General features: G+C 39.7%; 2 protein-coding genes across 5 annotated transcripts; one reads left to right on the top strand and one right to left on the bottom strand.

Annotated features, from left to right (window-relative positions):
* Positions 1-494: 494 nt before the first annotated feature.
* Positions 495-4768, bottom strand: LOC119892231. 2 transcript variants are annotated; one of them, XM_038704397.1, is made up of 4 exons: positions 4638-4768; positions 2077-2329; positions 1700-1906; positions 495-1606 (listed from the first exon to the last, which is right to left on the bottom strand). In XM_038704397.1, the coding sequence occupies exons 2-4, from the start codon at positions 2314-2316 to the stop codon at positions 749-751; spliced, it is 1305 nt and encodes a 434-aa protein (XP_038560325.1). In that variant the 5' UTR covers positions 2317-2329; positions 4638-4768; the 3' UTR covers positions 495-748. The 2 variants fall into 2 exon arrangements, with proteins under 2 accessions (XP_038560325.1, XP_038560326.1); XM_038704398.1 differs by lacking the exon at positions 4638-4768 and adding an exon at positions 4023-4584.
* wdr54 (WD repeat domain 54) lies at positions 4707-10815 on the top strand. Of its 3 annotated transcripts, none has more exons than XM_038704399.1 (10): positions 4707-4757; positions 5068-5348; positions 6062-6124; positions 6377-6443; positions 6879-6935; positions 7022-7149; positions 8959-9059; positions 9348-9510; positions 9742-9816; positions 9934-10815. In XM_038704399.1, exons 2-10 carry the CDS (start codon positions 5124-5126, stop codon positions 10063-10065), a joined length of 1011 nt encoding a protein of 336 aa, XP_038560327.1. In that variant the 5' UTR covers positions 4707-4757; positions 5068-5123; the 3' UTR covers positions 10066-10815. The 3 variants fall into 3 exon arrangements, with proteins under 3 accessions (XP_038560327.1, XP_038560329.1, XP_038560328.1); XM_038704401.1 differs by lacking the exon at positions 4707-4757 and adding an exon at positions 4848-4866; XM_038704400.1 differs by lacking the exon at positions 4707-4757 and adding an exon at positions 4976-4996.
* The last annotated feature ends 6418 nt before the right edge of the window (positions 10816-17233 follow it).

Below are 17233 nucleotides of genomic sequence, written 5' to 3'. Positions count from 1 at the left end.
GCATTTCATTTTTTTGCTTATTGTTTGTTGTTGCAAGCTATTTTTACAAACATTTTTAACAAATGCTTTCAAAACGTTATGGGGACAAGAGCAGCCATTACAAAAACAGGAGGGGACATGTCCCCAGTGTAAATGACACCTATGTATTGAACAGTCAGAAATAGTTGGACTCTGTATTGCATTGTATATAGAGGTATCCCTGTAATTTATCCTACCCTCACTGATATAAATGGGGTAGATAAAATTATAGAAACACCAGGCTTCAAGTATAACGCAGTAAAATTCAACAGCACGACAAACTACAGCCTCCAAAATCACCATACAGTGAATGAACAGCTCTCTAAAAGTTTCAACAATAACTGAACATTATAACCTTTGTGAAAGTAGGATTTATTACAGGACTGTTGTATTAGACTTCATTAGTTTTAGCTAGATGAACCTACTAAACTGGTAGGTATATATATATTCATATCCAAGAAATAACAATGCATATATTCACAGTTTATCAGGTCATATATTTTAATACATGTATATTGTATCTCACTAACTGCAAACAATGCATGGGGAAAATGGAGTGAGCCAAAATCTTTTCAAAACATATATAACCATCTGTCATAACCTAGACATTGTATGACATATTCTTGTATTAAAGGGATATTTTTGTTTCATTAACATATGATATGATATGGCTATAACTCATTCTGCTTTTAATACAGCGACATACATGAATTATCACAAAATTTTATAATCAGTTGTCCCAGTTCTTTGACTCAAACAATGGCATGACGCGAGGTGGTGGACCTGTGGTAACCCGGTCAACTGAAAGCAGTGGCATAGCTACATCACTGTGTATCAGCTTCAGCTTGGTAGACTGGGCCGGAGGGTTACATTTGAAAGGGTTAATTTCAACTGCCTGGGGGTCCAGGAGAGAAACACCCTTGGCCAAATCCATTGTGTCCATCCTCAGAGGCCAAGAGGACACCATCCCTTCCCTTCTATGTATAGAGGGAGACAATCTCTTCAGCCAGACATCTGCTTCATTTCTCTTCTGAACCTTTGCTGGCTGATCCTTGGAGCTGTTTAGTGGCTTCAGTGATGTTACAGTCCACTCAGTTTGCTGCTTGTTATATCTTCGTTCTAGTTTGGATAGTCCACTCGGCTTCTTGGAGTTGGATCTTGTGTAGTTATTATCCACAATCTCATACTGAGGAAAGATGCAGTGTCGAGGCAGGAGGGAGTGATCAAGCCTTGGTATGGGTTGGTAGTCCTTATGCTGATATATTGATCCAGTCATATGGTTATAAACAGAATCTGTTCTATTTTTACTCTTTACCTCCACATCCTTTTTCTCTGCTGAACAGGACAGGGATGGCAGTAATTTACCTGCAACAGGCTTGGGAGGTAAATAAACCTGCTGCTTTTTCCTTTGATTAACTTTTGGTGGGGAACGAGGACAAAGTACTTTATAGCACTTGTCACTGACAGGCCTCCTGGGACTTGTTTCCTTTTCAAATTGCTTTGGAAAGCTGCTTGTGTGAGCCACAACATTACATTGCTGGTTGAGTCTTGGCTTTGTTTGTGCTAGGACCTGAACAATGCCAGCCTCCTGTTGGAAAAAATATATAGAGATAATATAGATATGGAACATCTTAGTGGAAATTTAAAGGGAAGACTTGCAGAAGAGACATATCAAGAGTACCTGTTGTGAGGCGGGGTCAGGCTGAGGGGTAGCATTTACAACAGGTAAACATCCTTGAGCCCAAGCATCTGAAGTTCCTGGCATAGGCTCCAAGTCTTCTGTTTTAGATGCTTCGTCTGGTCCTTCTCCTTCATCTAAGCACAGGATTTGCTGCTCTAAAATCTGCACGAGGTAGCTCTTGGCCCAGGATGCGGAGAAAGGTTCTAGCTTAAGGGCAAAGAAGGCAACATCATGGATGTTATATATATGTATCATGGGTGGTTGGATGAAAGCTAAGATAAATAATTGTATTGGTCCCTCCACAAATGTCAATCAGTAAAATGATTTTCACAAAAGTGAAATAAAAATAAAAAGCATATATGACTTTTCAGTTTTACCTGTCTTTCAATGTACACCTTTAAACAGCCTTCCATGACCTTGCTCAGCAGTTCTTCCATGATCTCCCCCACTGTCTCATCTGCATCCTCCTGGATCAACATGTCCATCCACTGGGCCTGAGTTAAGCGACCAGGGATGATATCTTCCAACTCCAGGTCCTGCGGTGGAGATGTGGTCACGTGGACAGGCAACCTACCTCTACGCTTGTCAGCTTGGGTCTTGGCTGCAGAGCGGGGCATCTTGGCTCAGAGGCTGATTTGAAAATGAAACACAAAAGACAGAAAATGATGATGAAGAGTTTGATATTTACTGGGTAAACAAAAAATAAGAAGAAGGTACAACATCATTACCTGTCAGTTGGCATGTTGCTGTGAAAATGTCATATGGTAAACATTAGGACACTCTGGTGGATGTGATCAGACTTGACACACTTCATGGGAACTTTCCAGTACAACTATAATGCCCTGAATCATTACAGGACTTTCCTTTTCATATGGACATAATCCTCTTCTTCTTACTGTAATTCCTTACAGAATGTAATCAGTAATTAAAGTTAGAGTTTGGAAAATGTTTCATGGCACAAACTGAGGCTATGGTCAGCTAGTGTTCTGGACTGGGTTGCACCAGTTATTCGTAAATGCATTACTAAAATTGTGTGTCTCCGTTCGCTTAGTAACTACTACTAACTAGTTTCAAAGTAATGAAACTACTTTCACGATAGGCCCTCAGTCTTCACACACACTGAGAAAAACAAGGAGAAACGTTGTTTATTTGTCTTAACAGACAGGCTAATTAAATGTGTATTAAAATGTGGTAACATATAGGCTAAAATAAATAAAACAACACCTAATTTATATCAGAATGCTGTTTGTTGATTTCAGCTCAGCATTCAACACACAACTTCTCCCTTGAAACTGGCAAACTTCAGACACCAAACAGTTTGGACTGGTGGTCAAGTCTCCTCCACTCTAGTGCTCTACACTGAAGCCCCCCAGCGCTGTGTGCTCAGCCACTTGAGCATATCGTGAAAGCAATTTCTCATTCATTTGAGCAAGTTGCAAATGTTTTTTGCAACTTTGTCTTTACATTGCTGACAGTATTTTGTCATTTTTTCAGTCGTGCTATGCAGTGCTGTAAAGCAGTCTTGTGTTTTTCCTTTCTGCATCACAATGACATGCTCTGCCAACAAATTACATTAAAAAAACTAAAGTCGTAAATGTGAATCTTGTCTAATCTCATCCAATGTATAACTTTGTACAGTTGAAATTGATACATGCCATACAGAAAAAGTGCAGACTTGTGCATTTCCAATCATTGTCATTCAAACCTTAGCCATAGTTTACATCAGAAAATACTTCCAGAGCACACTGTTCAATTGACAACATGGCTAAACATTTTTGACTATCTTGTACATAAACAGTTACACTAGGACTTGTCATTCTGATACACTGACATGTTCACTGATATAAAGATTTATTATTGACAGATGGATTTTGAGCAAGTTACAGGCTTTTCCAGGTCCACTATGTAGTGCCGTTTGTACGATATGTTTTGAGAAATGCACTGTTTTGCAAATGTTTAGCGACTAAGAAAAGACTGTACTAAAGTATATGTAACAAGAATGAATCAGAAATGCAGAAATTAGCTTCAATGTCCATTATTTTTTTTTCACTGTATATAGTAATTTACTTTTGTTGCATTATCCCAGTGCAGATGCCATTGTTGATTTACACTTCTCCACATTATTCTTTCTCCTCTGACTTTGATAATTTAATATTGACTTCAACATCTCCTTTTTTAACTGCTTCTTTTGCCAGCTTTCTCCTTTCCCTGGATTCCCGAGTGTGCTGGGACCCACATGAATATGACATTTTCCCTCGTCTAGCTATTCTTGAGTTCATAAATAATACATCATACAACAGATCCAGGTGACTTCTGGCTGTACCTGTATTCATGCTTCTGAGCTTACATCTGCGCCAAACTCTTTATCATAGACTCCTGTGTCCTCTGCCATTTGATCTCCTGTCCACCCAAAACTTGTTTTTTTGTGTTGTCTCCTTCTCCCAGCATGCGTGCAGCCCCCTTTTTGCTGGATGGCCATCTCCATGCTCTCTTTGATTGACCCAGTAATTAGCCCCCAGGGGCCTCAGCCACAGTGGAATTCCCATGCAGAACACAACACCGGATATCAAACAACGATGACACTTCATATCAGGAGGAAATCAACAAGCTCGCGAGAGAAATCTGCTTTGAACCCAAACAGATAACGTTACAAGTACATTTTGCGCAGAAAAAGCAGTTGTCACTTTGAATGTGTATTGCTGAAAAATTCAACTGTATTACGAGGAGTACTATTTATAACTAACTTGCGAGGCGTTTTACGTTTGAAACCTAGGGGCATTCATACGTAGCGTTATCACTTTTAGGTACCATAATTAAGTTATAGCCTACACTTTAAATGCAACGCCGCGTGAACGGGTCACGTTTAACGAATGATAACGTTAGATCTCCAACCTTTTTTAAAACCACAGACTGTATAAAAGTAGCACTATGCACTCACCTTACAATCTTCTGTGTATCATTTGCTCCATAGGGTCTACGGTTACTTAGCAACCGAGCACGCAAGGATGACGCAGTACGTAGAGGTGGCGTTGTCTCTATGGCTGCAGAGGACGCGAAGGTAATCCTGTTGCTAACAAGAGCTAGCAAAGTGCTTCGTTCACCATAACTTTATATGTAATGATCGATCACGACTAGCTACGCCAATTCTTATATAACATTTATCTGAAGTAAGAGGGAGTGCAACCTGTCACACAGAAGTAACCTTTTGTTTACGCTGCGTTGTTGCAGTTGGCTTCTCGCTAACTAGCTTCCTGCTAATGTTAAGAATTTAGCGTTGCCATTTGCTGCCAAATAACGGTATGCCTTTTGTTAACACAATTGTTAATTTAACAACTGGACTTGTGGTTACCTTTATTTTCTTGTATTAGACTGACACCACCCACTGCCATTTCAACAAACTGCGCTGTTTGGAGAAGGCTGCTCGATGTATCGCAAAGAAAAGAGCATCCAAATCAAAAACAGCGCGTCTGCGTTGTACAACAACCTCAGCGTGTTGCGCATCGCCCCGCGGCGCCTCACCTACTTCACGGTTGTCCATGCTAACGTTGTCAACATGGTCAGCGCCTCCTGGGACGGACTCAACTATTCCCACCGTCAGCTACAGTCTAAGGAGCCCAATGTCGCCACAAGCACATCGCTCATCATGCAGGTCAGGCCACAGTGCAACTCCAGCAGTGTTTTCGCAATGTCTCTCGCTAACTATTTTACACAGTGAGAGCTGCTGGGATAGGATTTCAGATATCAAGTTCCATTTCACATTCTTTCTAAATTCTCACTGAATTTGAAATGAGTGCCCACTCCTTTAAATCAGACGGACAGTTTAGAAATTGTAGTCAAATTTATAAATAGCCCCCCAACTTTAGGGAACAGAAAGTAATTGGACATGTGAACATACATTTAGATAAACATATTACACAGTGTAAACTATTGAATTTAAAGTCAGTTACTGGCTAAAATCTGTGACCCATATACATCTGCAGGCACTTATCTTCTCAGTGATGCTCTGCAAGGACAAGACTGGCTATAAAAACATATTGGTTGCCTTGTTTGTATATGTAGGATCACTACTCTGCTGCAATGTCCTAACACTGGGGGACTATGTATAAAAAGGGCTGCAAACACTTTTAATGTTGAAAGTAAGCACATAGTCATAGCCATTGTTTAATTTCCAATCCAATGTGCAGTGCTAGAATGACAAACAAATTCCACCTTACAAAGTTTATTTTCTTCCTTTAATAGGTTGCTGGCAAATATAAAAGGGGGCATTTTAACATGATCTTATTTAGTCTTTTCCTCTGTTATACCGTATATGCATTTGTCTGTATCATAAAAATAATGCAGTCCTGTGTTTTCTTGTAACAGGCGGCGTTTTGTGTCCTGCCCTCTCGTGATCTGCTGGTGGTGACCTCTCAGAAAGGCATCCAGGTGAGTGTTTGTGTGTGTCTGCTCTTCTCTGCCGTCATTGGCAGTTGCTACATTTGGAGGACACTGCTACTTCTGCTATTTATGTTTACCTATAATGACTGGGGTTGTATATATTACGATGGGGAATGGGTCCAGACTGAAATGTGTCGTTTAATACTTTTTTAAATGTGAACCTAAACAAAAGTATTAATATATGTGTTTTTGCAGCCTTTTACTTTACTTAACTTACATAATATAAATCCATCGTTTTAGATGTATGAATCCGATGGCTCCATCATGGTGTACTGGCATGCACTGGATACTCCGGAAACACCTACAGGTAAACTTACATATAAACTGTGGATTTGCCACACATGTAGGCACACAAAGAATGAACTGTCTCACTTATATGATGCAATGCAATAAGATATACAGCATGATATACTTTGTTGTTCCTGGAAATGTGTCAGTGCAGTTGATCCATCCTCATAACACAAACATAATTTAAGACATCAGTGAGAGGACCTGATTATTATAATGAAATCAACAATTTACAGACGTCTGTGCCTACATTATTATATCTACACAATCACAAATGGTAGAGAAGACATTGTACACATGAACAAATAGATACTGATGGTTTTGTTTTCCCATTTATTTATACACATGTTCATATATGCATTTTTTTTGCAATCACACATTTGTGTGTGAGAGAAAAGTATTAAAGAGTTTTATACCAAATCTAGAGCACTCACAGAACTTATTTTTGTCCCAGCTCAGGCCGTGTTTGCTCGAGGGATATCGGCAGTGTGGGAGAATTATATATGTGTTGGTAAGCATGGAGTGGAATATATTCATATGTATATTAAAAATACAAAGCGAAACTCTTCAGTCTGCTGTCTGTTTCGCTCTCTCTAGGTGTTTCATCTGGTGCAATTCTAGTATTTGATGTTCCCAGTAAAGGCAGTAATATTACCCTGTCTGAGGTTCTGGAGGAGCATAAGGAGTCCGTCACTGACATGGCCTCGGAGTGCTCTGGCAGCCAGGTATGGCGTGTGTGTGCATTGTTTGTGGTCTTTCCGTCTGAACCTTTGCTGACACAGGATAGCTCCAACTTTTTCATGAATGACAGCCTACATAAATAAATTACTACTTTATATAATACTTCTAGGAACGGCATCATTCACATAATCCCTTCCACTCTGCTGCTTTCCAAGTTGGATGGTGAGCAATGGGGCTTTCTCCTTGTTTGAACTGCAGATGACCAAGTTGGTCGTTCAAACCCGTTTTATTGCATTTTTAATTTACTGCCGCCTGGTTCTAATAGTTCTTTTATGTCAGAATTCAGTGATTTAAAAAAAATCCTTTTTCATAAGGTTGGACAGTGTTATTATGGTTGGTGGTTTTAATATTCACATCAGTGACGTTTCTTGTAGCTTTGCTGATGATTTTCTATGTGTCACAGAATCCTTTAATTTTATTCAACATGTGTCTGGTCCCACACCCATTAGGGGACAAACCTTGGACCTTGTTTTTACGCTTGGTTTAAATATTGACTGCCTTTGCTTGGAGGAGCTGCGTGTTACTGATCACAAATGTGTTTTGTTTTTGTCTTTTAATCTGGACTCTGTGCCTGGTAAACCTGCAGATCGCTCTCGCATCATAAATCGCCTCTTAGCTGAGAAGTTTTCTGCAGCTTTTTTATCAACACTGATGTTGATAGTCTGGTCCACTGCTTTAACCCACATTGCACTGCTGTTCTGGAGAAAGTGGCTCTTAGTAAAATGAGACTCGTTCCCTCCATAAATTCCCTGGTTAAATGACACCATTTGTTGTTTCTGGCATGAATTTAGGCGGGTAGAGCAACTGTGGAAATCCAACCTAATTTCCCCCAGTAAACCTCACCCTAAAGCCTTGTTTGGCACAGTCAACACCACTGTCACTCTTTGCACTTCCTGATGTGCATGTATTTTCAAGGAAAGATTGCAATAGATTCCTGTCTTACTTTGTGGATAAGATTATAGATGTCAGGGCTAGCATCATTCCCTCCTCTACTTCCTTTTATGCTTATCCAACTCAGCCATCAATTTAGGCCTGATCCACTCCTATTTCCCTGCAAGACCAAATTGATGTGGTAGGCAGTATGAAAACTTCCTCAAGCCCTGTAGACATTTCTCCAACTCGAATGCTCAAAAACACATTTTGGTCTGTTGGTCCATGCCTGGTCTTGATCATAAATAGCTCCCTGGTTTGGTTCCACCTTATTTTAAACGTGCAGTTGTGCAGCCTCTTCTGATCCATCCCTCCCCAAAAACCATAGGCCTATTTCCAAGCTTTATCTCTCACTGGCTTCGCAGGCAGGTTCAGGATTCATTTTAAGGTTGTTGTTTGTTTTCTCATATAGAGCCCTGGATGGTCAGGCACCTGAGTACATCTCTGACCTGCTACACCCTTATTTCACCATTAGGTCACTTAGCTGACCAGAGCTTACTTGGTCGTTCCTCGCACTCAACTGAAAATAAAAGTTTTCCGTATCTTTGAAGAGGTGACATACATTCTGCAGGCTTGAAACCTTTTAAAAAGCAGCTGAAGACTCTTTTATACCAACTGGCCTTTGTCTCGCTTCGTGCTGTCTAATGTGGGCAGTCTTGTGTGTTTATAAGTTCTGTTATTGCTTATGTTTTATAGGCTGATTACTTTACTGTTTTATGATGTTGTTGCTTATGTTTAATTGTTGTTTCTTTACTGTCTGATGGTTTTATTTAATATTTTACTCTTGTAAAGCCCTTTCTGACCTTGATCTTTGAAAGTTGCTATACTGAACTAACTTTGCTGACTTTACTTATTCCCCTCAGGAGTGCATAGCTGATCTGGTCACTGCAGATGATGGGGGCAGCCTGTGTGTGTGGAAGTCTGGGGAGGAATTTCAGCTGCTGAACAAAATCTCTGGCTTTGAGTAAGATTTGATTGCTTTATAGTTTTGTCATTTTTGATCTAGAATGTAAACCAAAATAAATCGGTAAAATGACAGCCAACTGTTGAAACTCCATCCTCACAAACATTAAACTCCTCTTCTACTCTTAACTTTCCTCTCTGTCTCTCTCCTGTGCTGTACTAATCTAATCTACTTTATGTCCCTTTCCACTGTCCTTTGTTTCTTTCCCCTCTTCACTCTAATCTAATGTCCTTTATTTCCCTTTATTCCCCGATGGCAATGACCCTCCATCTTCCTCACTGCACTCAGTATGAGCTGCTCATCTGTCAAGTTGTGGAAAGGTACAGTAGTGGCAGGTTACGGCACAGGCCAGATCCGTCTCTATGAGGCAGTGACGGGAATTTTGCATGCTGAGATCAACGCCCACGCTCGCTGGATATACTCACTGGACATTGCTCCTTTTTCTGGACTGGTGAGTTGTATAACCCAAATGGATAAGAAATATTTATTTTCACTGACAGTTTATTTTGTTGGCATTTATCATTAAAGAGGCAGAGCTAAAAATAAGAAGGGATTCATAAATAATCTCGTCAAAAATGACTATTATCTATTTAGCTCTAAAGTATGTTCAGGTGGTTCTCAGTTTTTTTGGGCATATCTCATATCATTGGATTTTGTGTGACCGTCTGCTTTTGTGCTTTAGCTTCTGTCTGCTGCTGAGGACTCTCTAGTCAGGGTGTGGCACCTGACACTGACCCCAGAGACCAACAGTGTGGAGGTAACTTGTTGTCTTAATAAGTCGAGAATCGAGGCATTATTTATGGCGTTTTCTCTTAGGTTTAACTATCAGATCCTTTTATGAGACCCTGACTGTGTTTTCCTCATTTCCTCTTAGGTTGCCCATTTGCACAATGAGTGTGTGATGGACACACAAATTTGTGGTGCCAAGTTCTGTGACGGCGATGGTTATGCCTTTGCAGTGACAGGCCATGACCTGAGTGAGATTATCCGCTACACACAGTCGTAGAACTTTGTGTTCATTGAGGCGGATGAATGTGAGTTCTGGAAAGATATGATGACCCAGAGAGAACAGAGTCAAATGTCAGGCTGAGATTCTGCAAGGAGAGGGGTATTTAACGAGATCTTTTATAGTAGAAGCATTGTTACATCATGGCATTTCTGCCTCCATAGCTACAACATTTAGCAGGAGATTAGCATATAACAAAATAATGCAAAATGTGTTGAAAGTTTCTATAAATATTATAGACATAATATAAAGTACACATGTTTACATGTATGTGAATGTAGCTTTAAGAATTAATAAAATATTCTATAATTATTTCTGACATTATTGAAACAGAATTACTGTTTCAAACCGTTGTACCAGTAAAACATTGTTAGAAAAAAAAGCTGTTGTCTGGGTTTTAACTGTGCACTTCACAAATGCACCAATAGGTGGGGCTTTAGGTTAATTATTGTTGAACAGGGCAATGACAGTGTAGTGAAAACAGGGTTCACTACAGGGCAGGGTGGAGTTAGCTGAAAGGCTTATGGACTGAAGACAAGAGTATTCGAGAAACTAGACATTGTGTTTGGATACTGTGTGCAGAAAACAACATTGTCATTGTATTGGCCAATTTCTTAGATGGCCTCCTGTGTGTCATCTCTTCTCTTCCAGCCATGTCCACTGTCTAACATTTGACAGACTTCAATGTATACTTTGCATTCTATACTTTGTATACTGCATTCATATTTAATAATATATATTTTTACAGTACAGTCTAATTTATTGTAGTAACAACAGAAACAGACTGTCTTACTATTTCTCAGAAAATGCAACCATTAACCAATTGTTCAGAATTGCTGCGCAAAACCAACAAGACAAAACATCACAGTACAACAGATGTATTATTTTCTAGGATCTGTTGAGAGGAGCTGAAAATGCCTTTACTGAAAACAAATCTTGCCACCTCAGCTGTATTGTTAGAAACTCTAGTCTTGTTTTTCACAGGCCACATGAGTTGTTGTTTTTCTTTTAGATCACGCAGGTATCATTGTAATCCCACCGACCTTATTGATAATAGAGATAAGATCAGATGAATCAGGTCAACGAGGAATTGTGCGTTTTTTGTCAGTCTAAGCGTGTATTAAATCCCAGAGTTCTAGTCTTTTCTGGTTTGCAGTCAACACTGGTCACATAACATCAACTGACAAGACTGTTTTGAACCCACACACATGGCAGGTTATGTAACTTCAATTTGGTAGGTACCAACTGACAATCATGTTAATGCTGATGGCCGGGTCAAATGTAAAGCACAAACATGCACTGCAGTGACATGAACGCACACAGTCTTAATTGAATCAGTATGTTGATGTATATTTCAGTATGCCATGTCATACTTTCCAGCTGCAAGGGGTGGGGTCGCTAACTAAAATGGCTGTAGAGGGTCAGTAGGGGACTAAGCTGTCAATATGAGGTCTCAAATGACACTGAGATTACATAACTAACTGGAACAGTGCAGAGGGAGGAAAAGGTTGGTTAAAAAGTGACACATGAAATAAGCAAAGGATTTAAATAGTAGTGGAGGTATATAGCTGTGTAAAAGAGCTTGTTAAAGAAAGGGCAGAGAGAATAAAAGGGGAATATATTACAGAAAAACGTGGCAACAAACAACGGCAGTCATTTATTCCTTGTTAACCAAATCAATAGTTCTGTGTGACACTCTAGTCCTGCACACAGCCCCAGGGCCACACATGCTGTGTACTGCTACAGTACTTGTCAATAGTCAGCTCTTAGGTGTTAAACACAGCTGAGCACACAATGTTGGGGTGCTCAGACCTCAACGTGAACTGTTACATGTGCGTGCATGTGTGTCCAGTAATAATGGTATTAGAGCAACATTCTCCTACTCATATTTCCCAGTAGACACTTTTATTCTTTTAATCTTTTATTAATGAGAGTGACAAGACAAAAATAGATTCTGCAAGACCTTCAATGGAAGGCCCCCAGTGGTCCAGTGTGAATAAAATAAACCTCCGTTTTATTCAGCTGTCCAGCAATTAAGGCGTATGACAAATCTCTCATTTTTATTCAATAATCGAAGTGAAAAAACAACAAGACAATTTTTTTGGTGTACAATCCAAACAATACATGGGTTTCGACCAAGCCTGGATTGTCAAATACTATGCCACAATACAAGTTCATCCAACTAGACCAGTTATGACCTTATGTGCGTGTGGTGTGTATCTGTATGTGTGTTTAAGTGATTACCAGGGTGAATATCTTTTAGGCTGTTTGTGTTTTTCTTCATTATTCTGGTGGAAAAAGAGCAATTTTATCCCATGCCCATCCAGCCTTGTCGCAGCTGCCTAGGCCTGTGTCACTAAGCCTGCTGGGATAGAGTCTCACCAGGGGGGGGATGAAGAGCCTAAAGCCCCTCCAGCCTGCTGCCACAGACCGACCAGCTATCTGACGAAGCAACCGGGAAACCAGCTCCCACAGACACGCTGTATAAATAGATCTTCCATTTTAAACACACTGAAATGGGAAGGAGGGGGTACTACAAACTGACAGACTTGAAAAACTGCCACTGCTGACTGACAGACGCACAGATATGTGTCAAATATGGAATGCAAACCAGAAGTTGGTAACATTCATAAATGCAAATAGCATTTAATAAGTTTGTTTTGTAAAGTATATTTTATAAAATTAAATATGTTATTCCTAATAAGACTGATTTTGACTGAAATGCTTCTGTAGCATTGAAAAGCTGCCATACAGCAGCAGCTTTTTACCATACAGTAAGAGCACCAAAAGCTAACCTTAGTCTTGTTTACTTTTTCTATTTGTGCATATTCTATCTTCAGATTCAAACCTGCTGTAAGTGATTTTTTTGGGAGCAGCTGAAACAAGTCACGAACACAACACTGGTATATTATTACCTTTTACATTGATATTGTGAACTTTCTTAACAAACGGTTGCTTACACACATCCAGCAGACGGAGCAACATTATCTTTCATTTGGAGTCCAATGTAGTCCAATATTCACACTCTTTTAGCTCTGTTATTGGTCTCTACCAACTCTTGATGAAAATATATAGCTCTTTAGCTGGTAAAGGTTCCACTATGTTCACCAGCTGGTCACTAACTGTGCCTGTCTGTCGTAAACGGCACTATGAGAATGGTGAGAGTGAACCAAAACAGTAAACAGTTGAGGGCAGGACAGCTAAGCAATAAGCTGAAACTCGCTATGAAGCTGTAGTCCCAAGGGGAGTAGATTCAGTTAATAATTTACGAGACCTTTCACATTGTGTTATTTTTTTCTACTGTTTTTTGATTTTGTTATAAAAAGTATAGCTTTAAATCATTATTTTGCCAATGTTTTTTAATTGGGACAAAGGGCCTGTTGTGGCTGCTTTGCCAAGACACCATTAAACAGATGTATCTGGAAAGTTTGTTTTATTTTGTTTTTAAGAAAAACATGTTTATATCCTTCAAAATAATGTATTGAAAAAAGTCTTGTTTTTGTATTAGTAATGAAACAGTATTGTTGCTGTTGTTGAAAAATGTATTAAATCTTATTCTCTACTGATCATCACTATGGAAAGGTACTGATCTAATGTCCAATACTGTCATTTTTTAATTTATAATAACTTATATTGTGAACTACTGATGCTGAATTGAGATATGTTGCAATCTTCTTATAATATTTACATTTATTCATTTAGCTGACGCTTTTATCCAAAGCGACTTACAATTGCAATGCATTGTCAGAGGTCGCACACCTCTGGAGCAACTAGGGGTTAAGTGTCTTGCTCAGGGACACAATGGTGGATGTCTCACAGTGGGAATTGAACCCAGGTCTCCCCCACCAAAGGCAAGCATCTTATCTATGCGCCATCACCACAATATTTGGAGTAGTTAAGAATTGTTGATTTAAAAAATGTTAATTATTATTAAATTATTAAAATAATTATTTTATGTGATTGGCACGCCAAATGGTATGCAGCACAATATGCAGATATACTTAAGGTATGATGGCAGGTAGAATGATAAGTAGAAGAGAGAAAAGGGTGTGTCAATGAAAGAGTTTTCATCATGGTGATTATGATCATTGGAATGTGGAGTGATGATGGGGCTGGATGACTTAGGCAGCTCATCCATTCTGCAAACATGCACCAATGACAAACACTGATGGACAGCGCTGCAGTGGGGTGGATCAGTTTCATTGCTACACACTACTGCAGATTATAGTTAAGCCATGCCAACCCACGCACCTCCACAGCCACAGCTTTTGGGCATCATTAGGCTGTACCATGGTAAACCACACCCACACATGTCATGCCAGGACGATCCACCCTTCCTTCCTATGTGGGCGTCTGATTTGAGGGAAATGTCTCAACAAACAGTACTGACTGACTCACTGTACCTCAAATCTTCCCTGGAAACCATGGCTCATGAGAAGACACGTTGATGCTCCATTGATGAAAAAATTATAAGGGTACATCTACCATGTCAGACTTGGTTGAAATTAATTGGAATGAAAAAGGTTGTCTTGTTAAAAGGTTGGGTGTGTTAACAACACTTTTGATACCCCAGTTACTTTGAGTGTAACACTCACTATTCAGTAACATTCAAGAACTGTAGAATCTTCTAATGTTCCGATCTTTCAAGCTTGATTAGAGATTTACTGCTTGTCGGTCTATAAATAAAAAGTCATGAAATAGCTCTGTAGGGGAAAAAAACTAAACATCTTTCATGTGTTTAAGGTGTATACTGTGACATTCTCAGTAGCTGTATCCCTGTCATATTAGACACATTGAGATACATGTTGTAGCCTAACCTTTGTTCTAAGAGCATAAATGGAGCCATCCAACAGACAAGAAATTACACTGACACACAAAAATGTGCAAAAACAGCCCTCAGTTGTGGCCCTGCCTAGCTGCTACACGCAAGTGAGCCTGATTGACCTCACAAAGCACCCCAGTGAGATCACACACCTACCTCAGCTCTCTAAAGGGGAGAGTGCTTTGTGGATCATTTTCAACCTCTTCAAAATACAGACACACAGTCACCTAGGTCAACCTAGATACACTGCTATCTAAAAAAGACACAATCTATGGATATCCAGTGGTTAACTCCATCAACCATGCTGATAGCAGAGAGGTGAAGGCTACTTTTACTGTGCATTTCTCTATTCTATTCTTCTACTTGAAGTCTCATCATGAGTGAAAAGCTCCCACACCTTGGCTAACCATTTTAACCATGAACCTGATTTGTGAAGGGTGGCCATACAGAGAAATTGACAGGAGTGGAGGAGCAGCAGGAGCAGCTTTACTTACAAACTGTAAGACAACATTCTCAGATGAGAGCTGAAGAATGGTGCAAATTGTTGAAAGCAGGGCCAGATGTGGAAGCACTATTGTACTGGATGCCAGAGGAGCCATGTTCTGCTGCCAGGGGCACATTGGAGGTGGGGAAAAATGCACCGCTGCTGTCAGGAGATCTTTGAATTAGAGGAGAGGACAGGAGGCCATCCTTCACTCCAGGATTATGTTATCTGGTAATTTCCCATTCAGGATGTTGAAAACAGGGAAGTAAATACAGGGTTAAGCAGACTTGACCATTTAGGTATAGTCCATTATACATAAACACACACACACACACACTTAAATATATATCCCCCGGAACGTCATTTAGAAGGCATGGGTAGGCAGTGGGACTTAAGTGCATTAGATTAGAGTAAAATAAACATGATCAGACCCTGCCATCTGCACTGGGATTGCATGGTTGCTTAGCACTGGGCACTGTTTGGATTGTCTGACGTTGATGTGCTGACGTTGGGGTGTTTGTTAGTGTGTGTGTGTGTGTGTGTGGCTATATGTACAGATGGCACTGTTCAAATGATGATGGATTCATTTTCCAGACAGACTTCCAAAAGAAGTCAGTCTTGTCTCAAATGTGTGTGTGCCTGTGTACAATTGTGTGCGTGTTTGTGCATACGCTCTGTGTATTTAGTCTAGGATATTTATTATAAAGATATGATCTGTGATAATTATTGTAAAATGATATCTGATAATTTGTTTTTAACATCACACCCTTCCTTCAGGAAGGAGATTTTATCATCAAAAATTAATATGATTAATTGAAAGACAAAACTAGACAGGCATGCTTCGCATGGTCTGTTATACCCTATTAGATCACTGTGAAAGATGGTTGATTTTAGACATCTGCTTTATGAAACTGATCAAAATGCAGTCACTTTTAATTCCCAACCACTCGTCTTCTCACACATAAACATTCCTCTCATTACCTCTAGTGTGTGGGTGAGCGATTTATTGAGTCTCAAAATAAAGCAATAACAACAGCAATATCCTGGCAACCCATATCATTGTGCTCTGTCAGTGAGCCTGCTAATAGGGTTAATATGAAAGAGATGAATGGGCATCTTCAGGGCACAACCTGAATTCAAAAACATTTCCATCAAGCATCTGGTTATGTGTGAGCACATAGGTGTGTGTGTGTCTGTGTGTGTGCATTAGACAGATAAAGAGAGAGAGAGGGTGAAATGCAGGCTTTATGAGTGGACCAACTTTGCATTCACCTCAGTGCACACTCACCATTCCTAATTGGTAGCTTTGGAGAAAGCCCAGGCAAACTAACTCTGCAGAGATGTCACACAGAGGTTATCTGGGACACCAATGGAAAACAGATGCAAATAGTCATTTTAATCATCTCAAGAGGCATCATGTTCAGCAGCCAAGAAACAAAGCAGTCTATTGAGCATTTTTTTTAAATCTGTGCTATGGGGAAATTTTGCATGGTGACTTTGTAACAGCATGTCTTTTCTATGGCTATTTTTAATGTTAGTAAATAAAAGTGAAACTGGTTGATTTTTAATGTTCCGGCAGTGCACCGGCTGTGTTTCAACAGAGGGTCTTCAGTTCAGCTGTGGTGTGCATGTCTTGTATGTGTGTGTGTGTGTGTGTGTGTGTTGGTTGGATTGGAGTTCATTAATCAAAGCAGTATTTGTTTGAAAATTTGATATTTTCTTTTCAGTAATAAAGTTTTGTTCTTAAAAGCCCAAACATGCAAGTTTTCACATCAGATAAGCTGAGCTGGAGTGGTGTCCTTTACTAATGCACATGCACCAGAAATACACACACATTAAACATGTGCCCACATATATGCACC

The sequence above is a fragment of the Micropterus salmoides genome, unplaced genomic scaffold, assembly GCF_014851395.1.
Source record: "Micropterus salmoides isolate LMB-PRFRI ecotype aquatic unplaced genomic scaffold, ASM1485139v1 Ms_hic_scaffold_7, whole genome shotgun sequence".
NCBI classification, from domain to species: domain Eukaryota; kingdom Metazoa; phylum Chordata; class Actinopteri; order Centrarchiformes; family Centrarchidae; genus Micropterus; species Micropterus salmoides.
The sequence above is the reverse complement of the archived record's forward strand: the minus strand, read 5'-3'. Positions and strand labels throughout refer to the sequence as shown.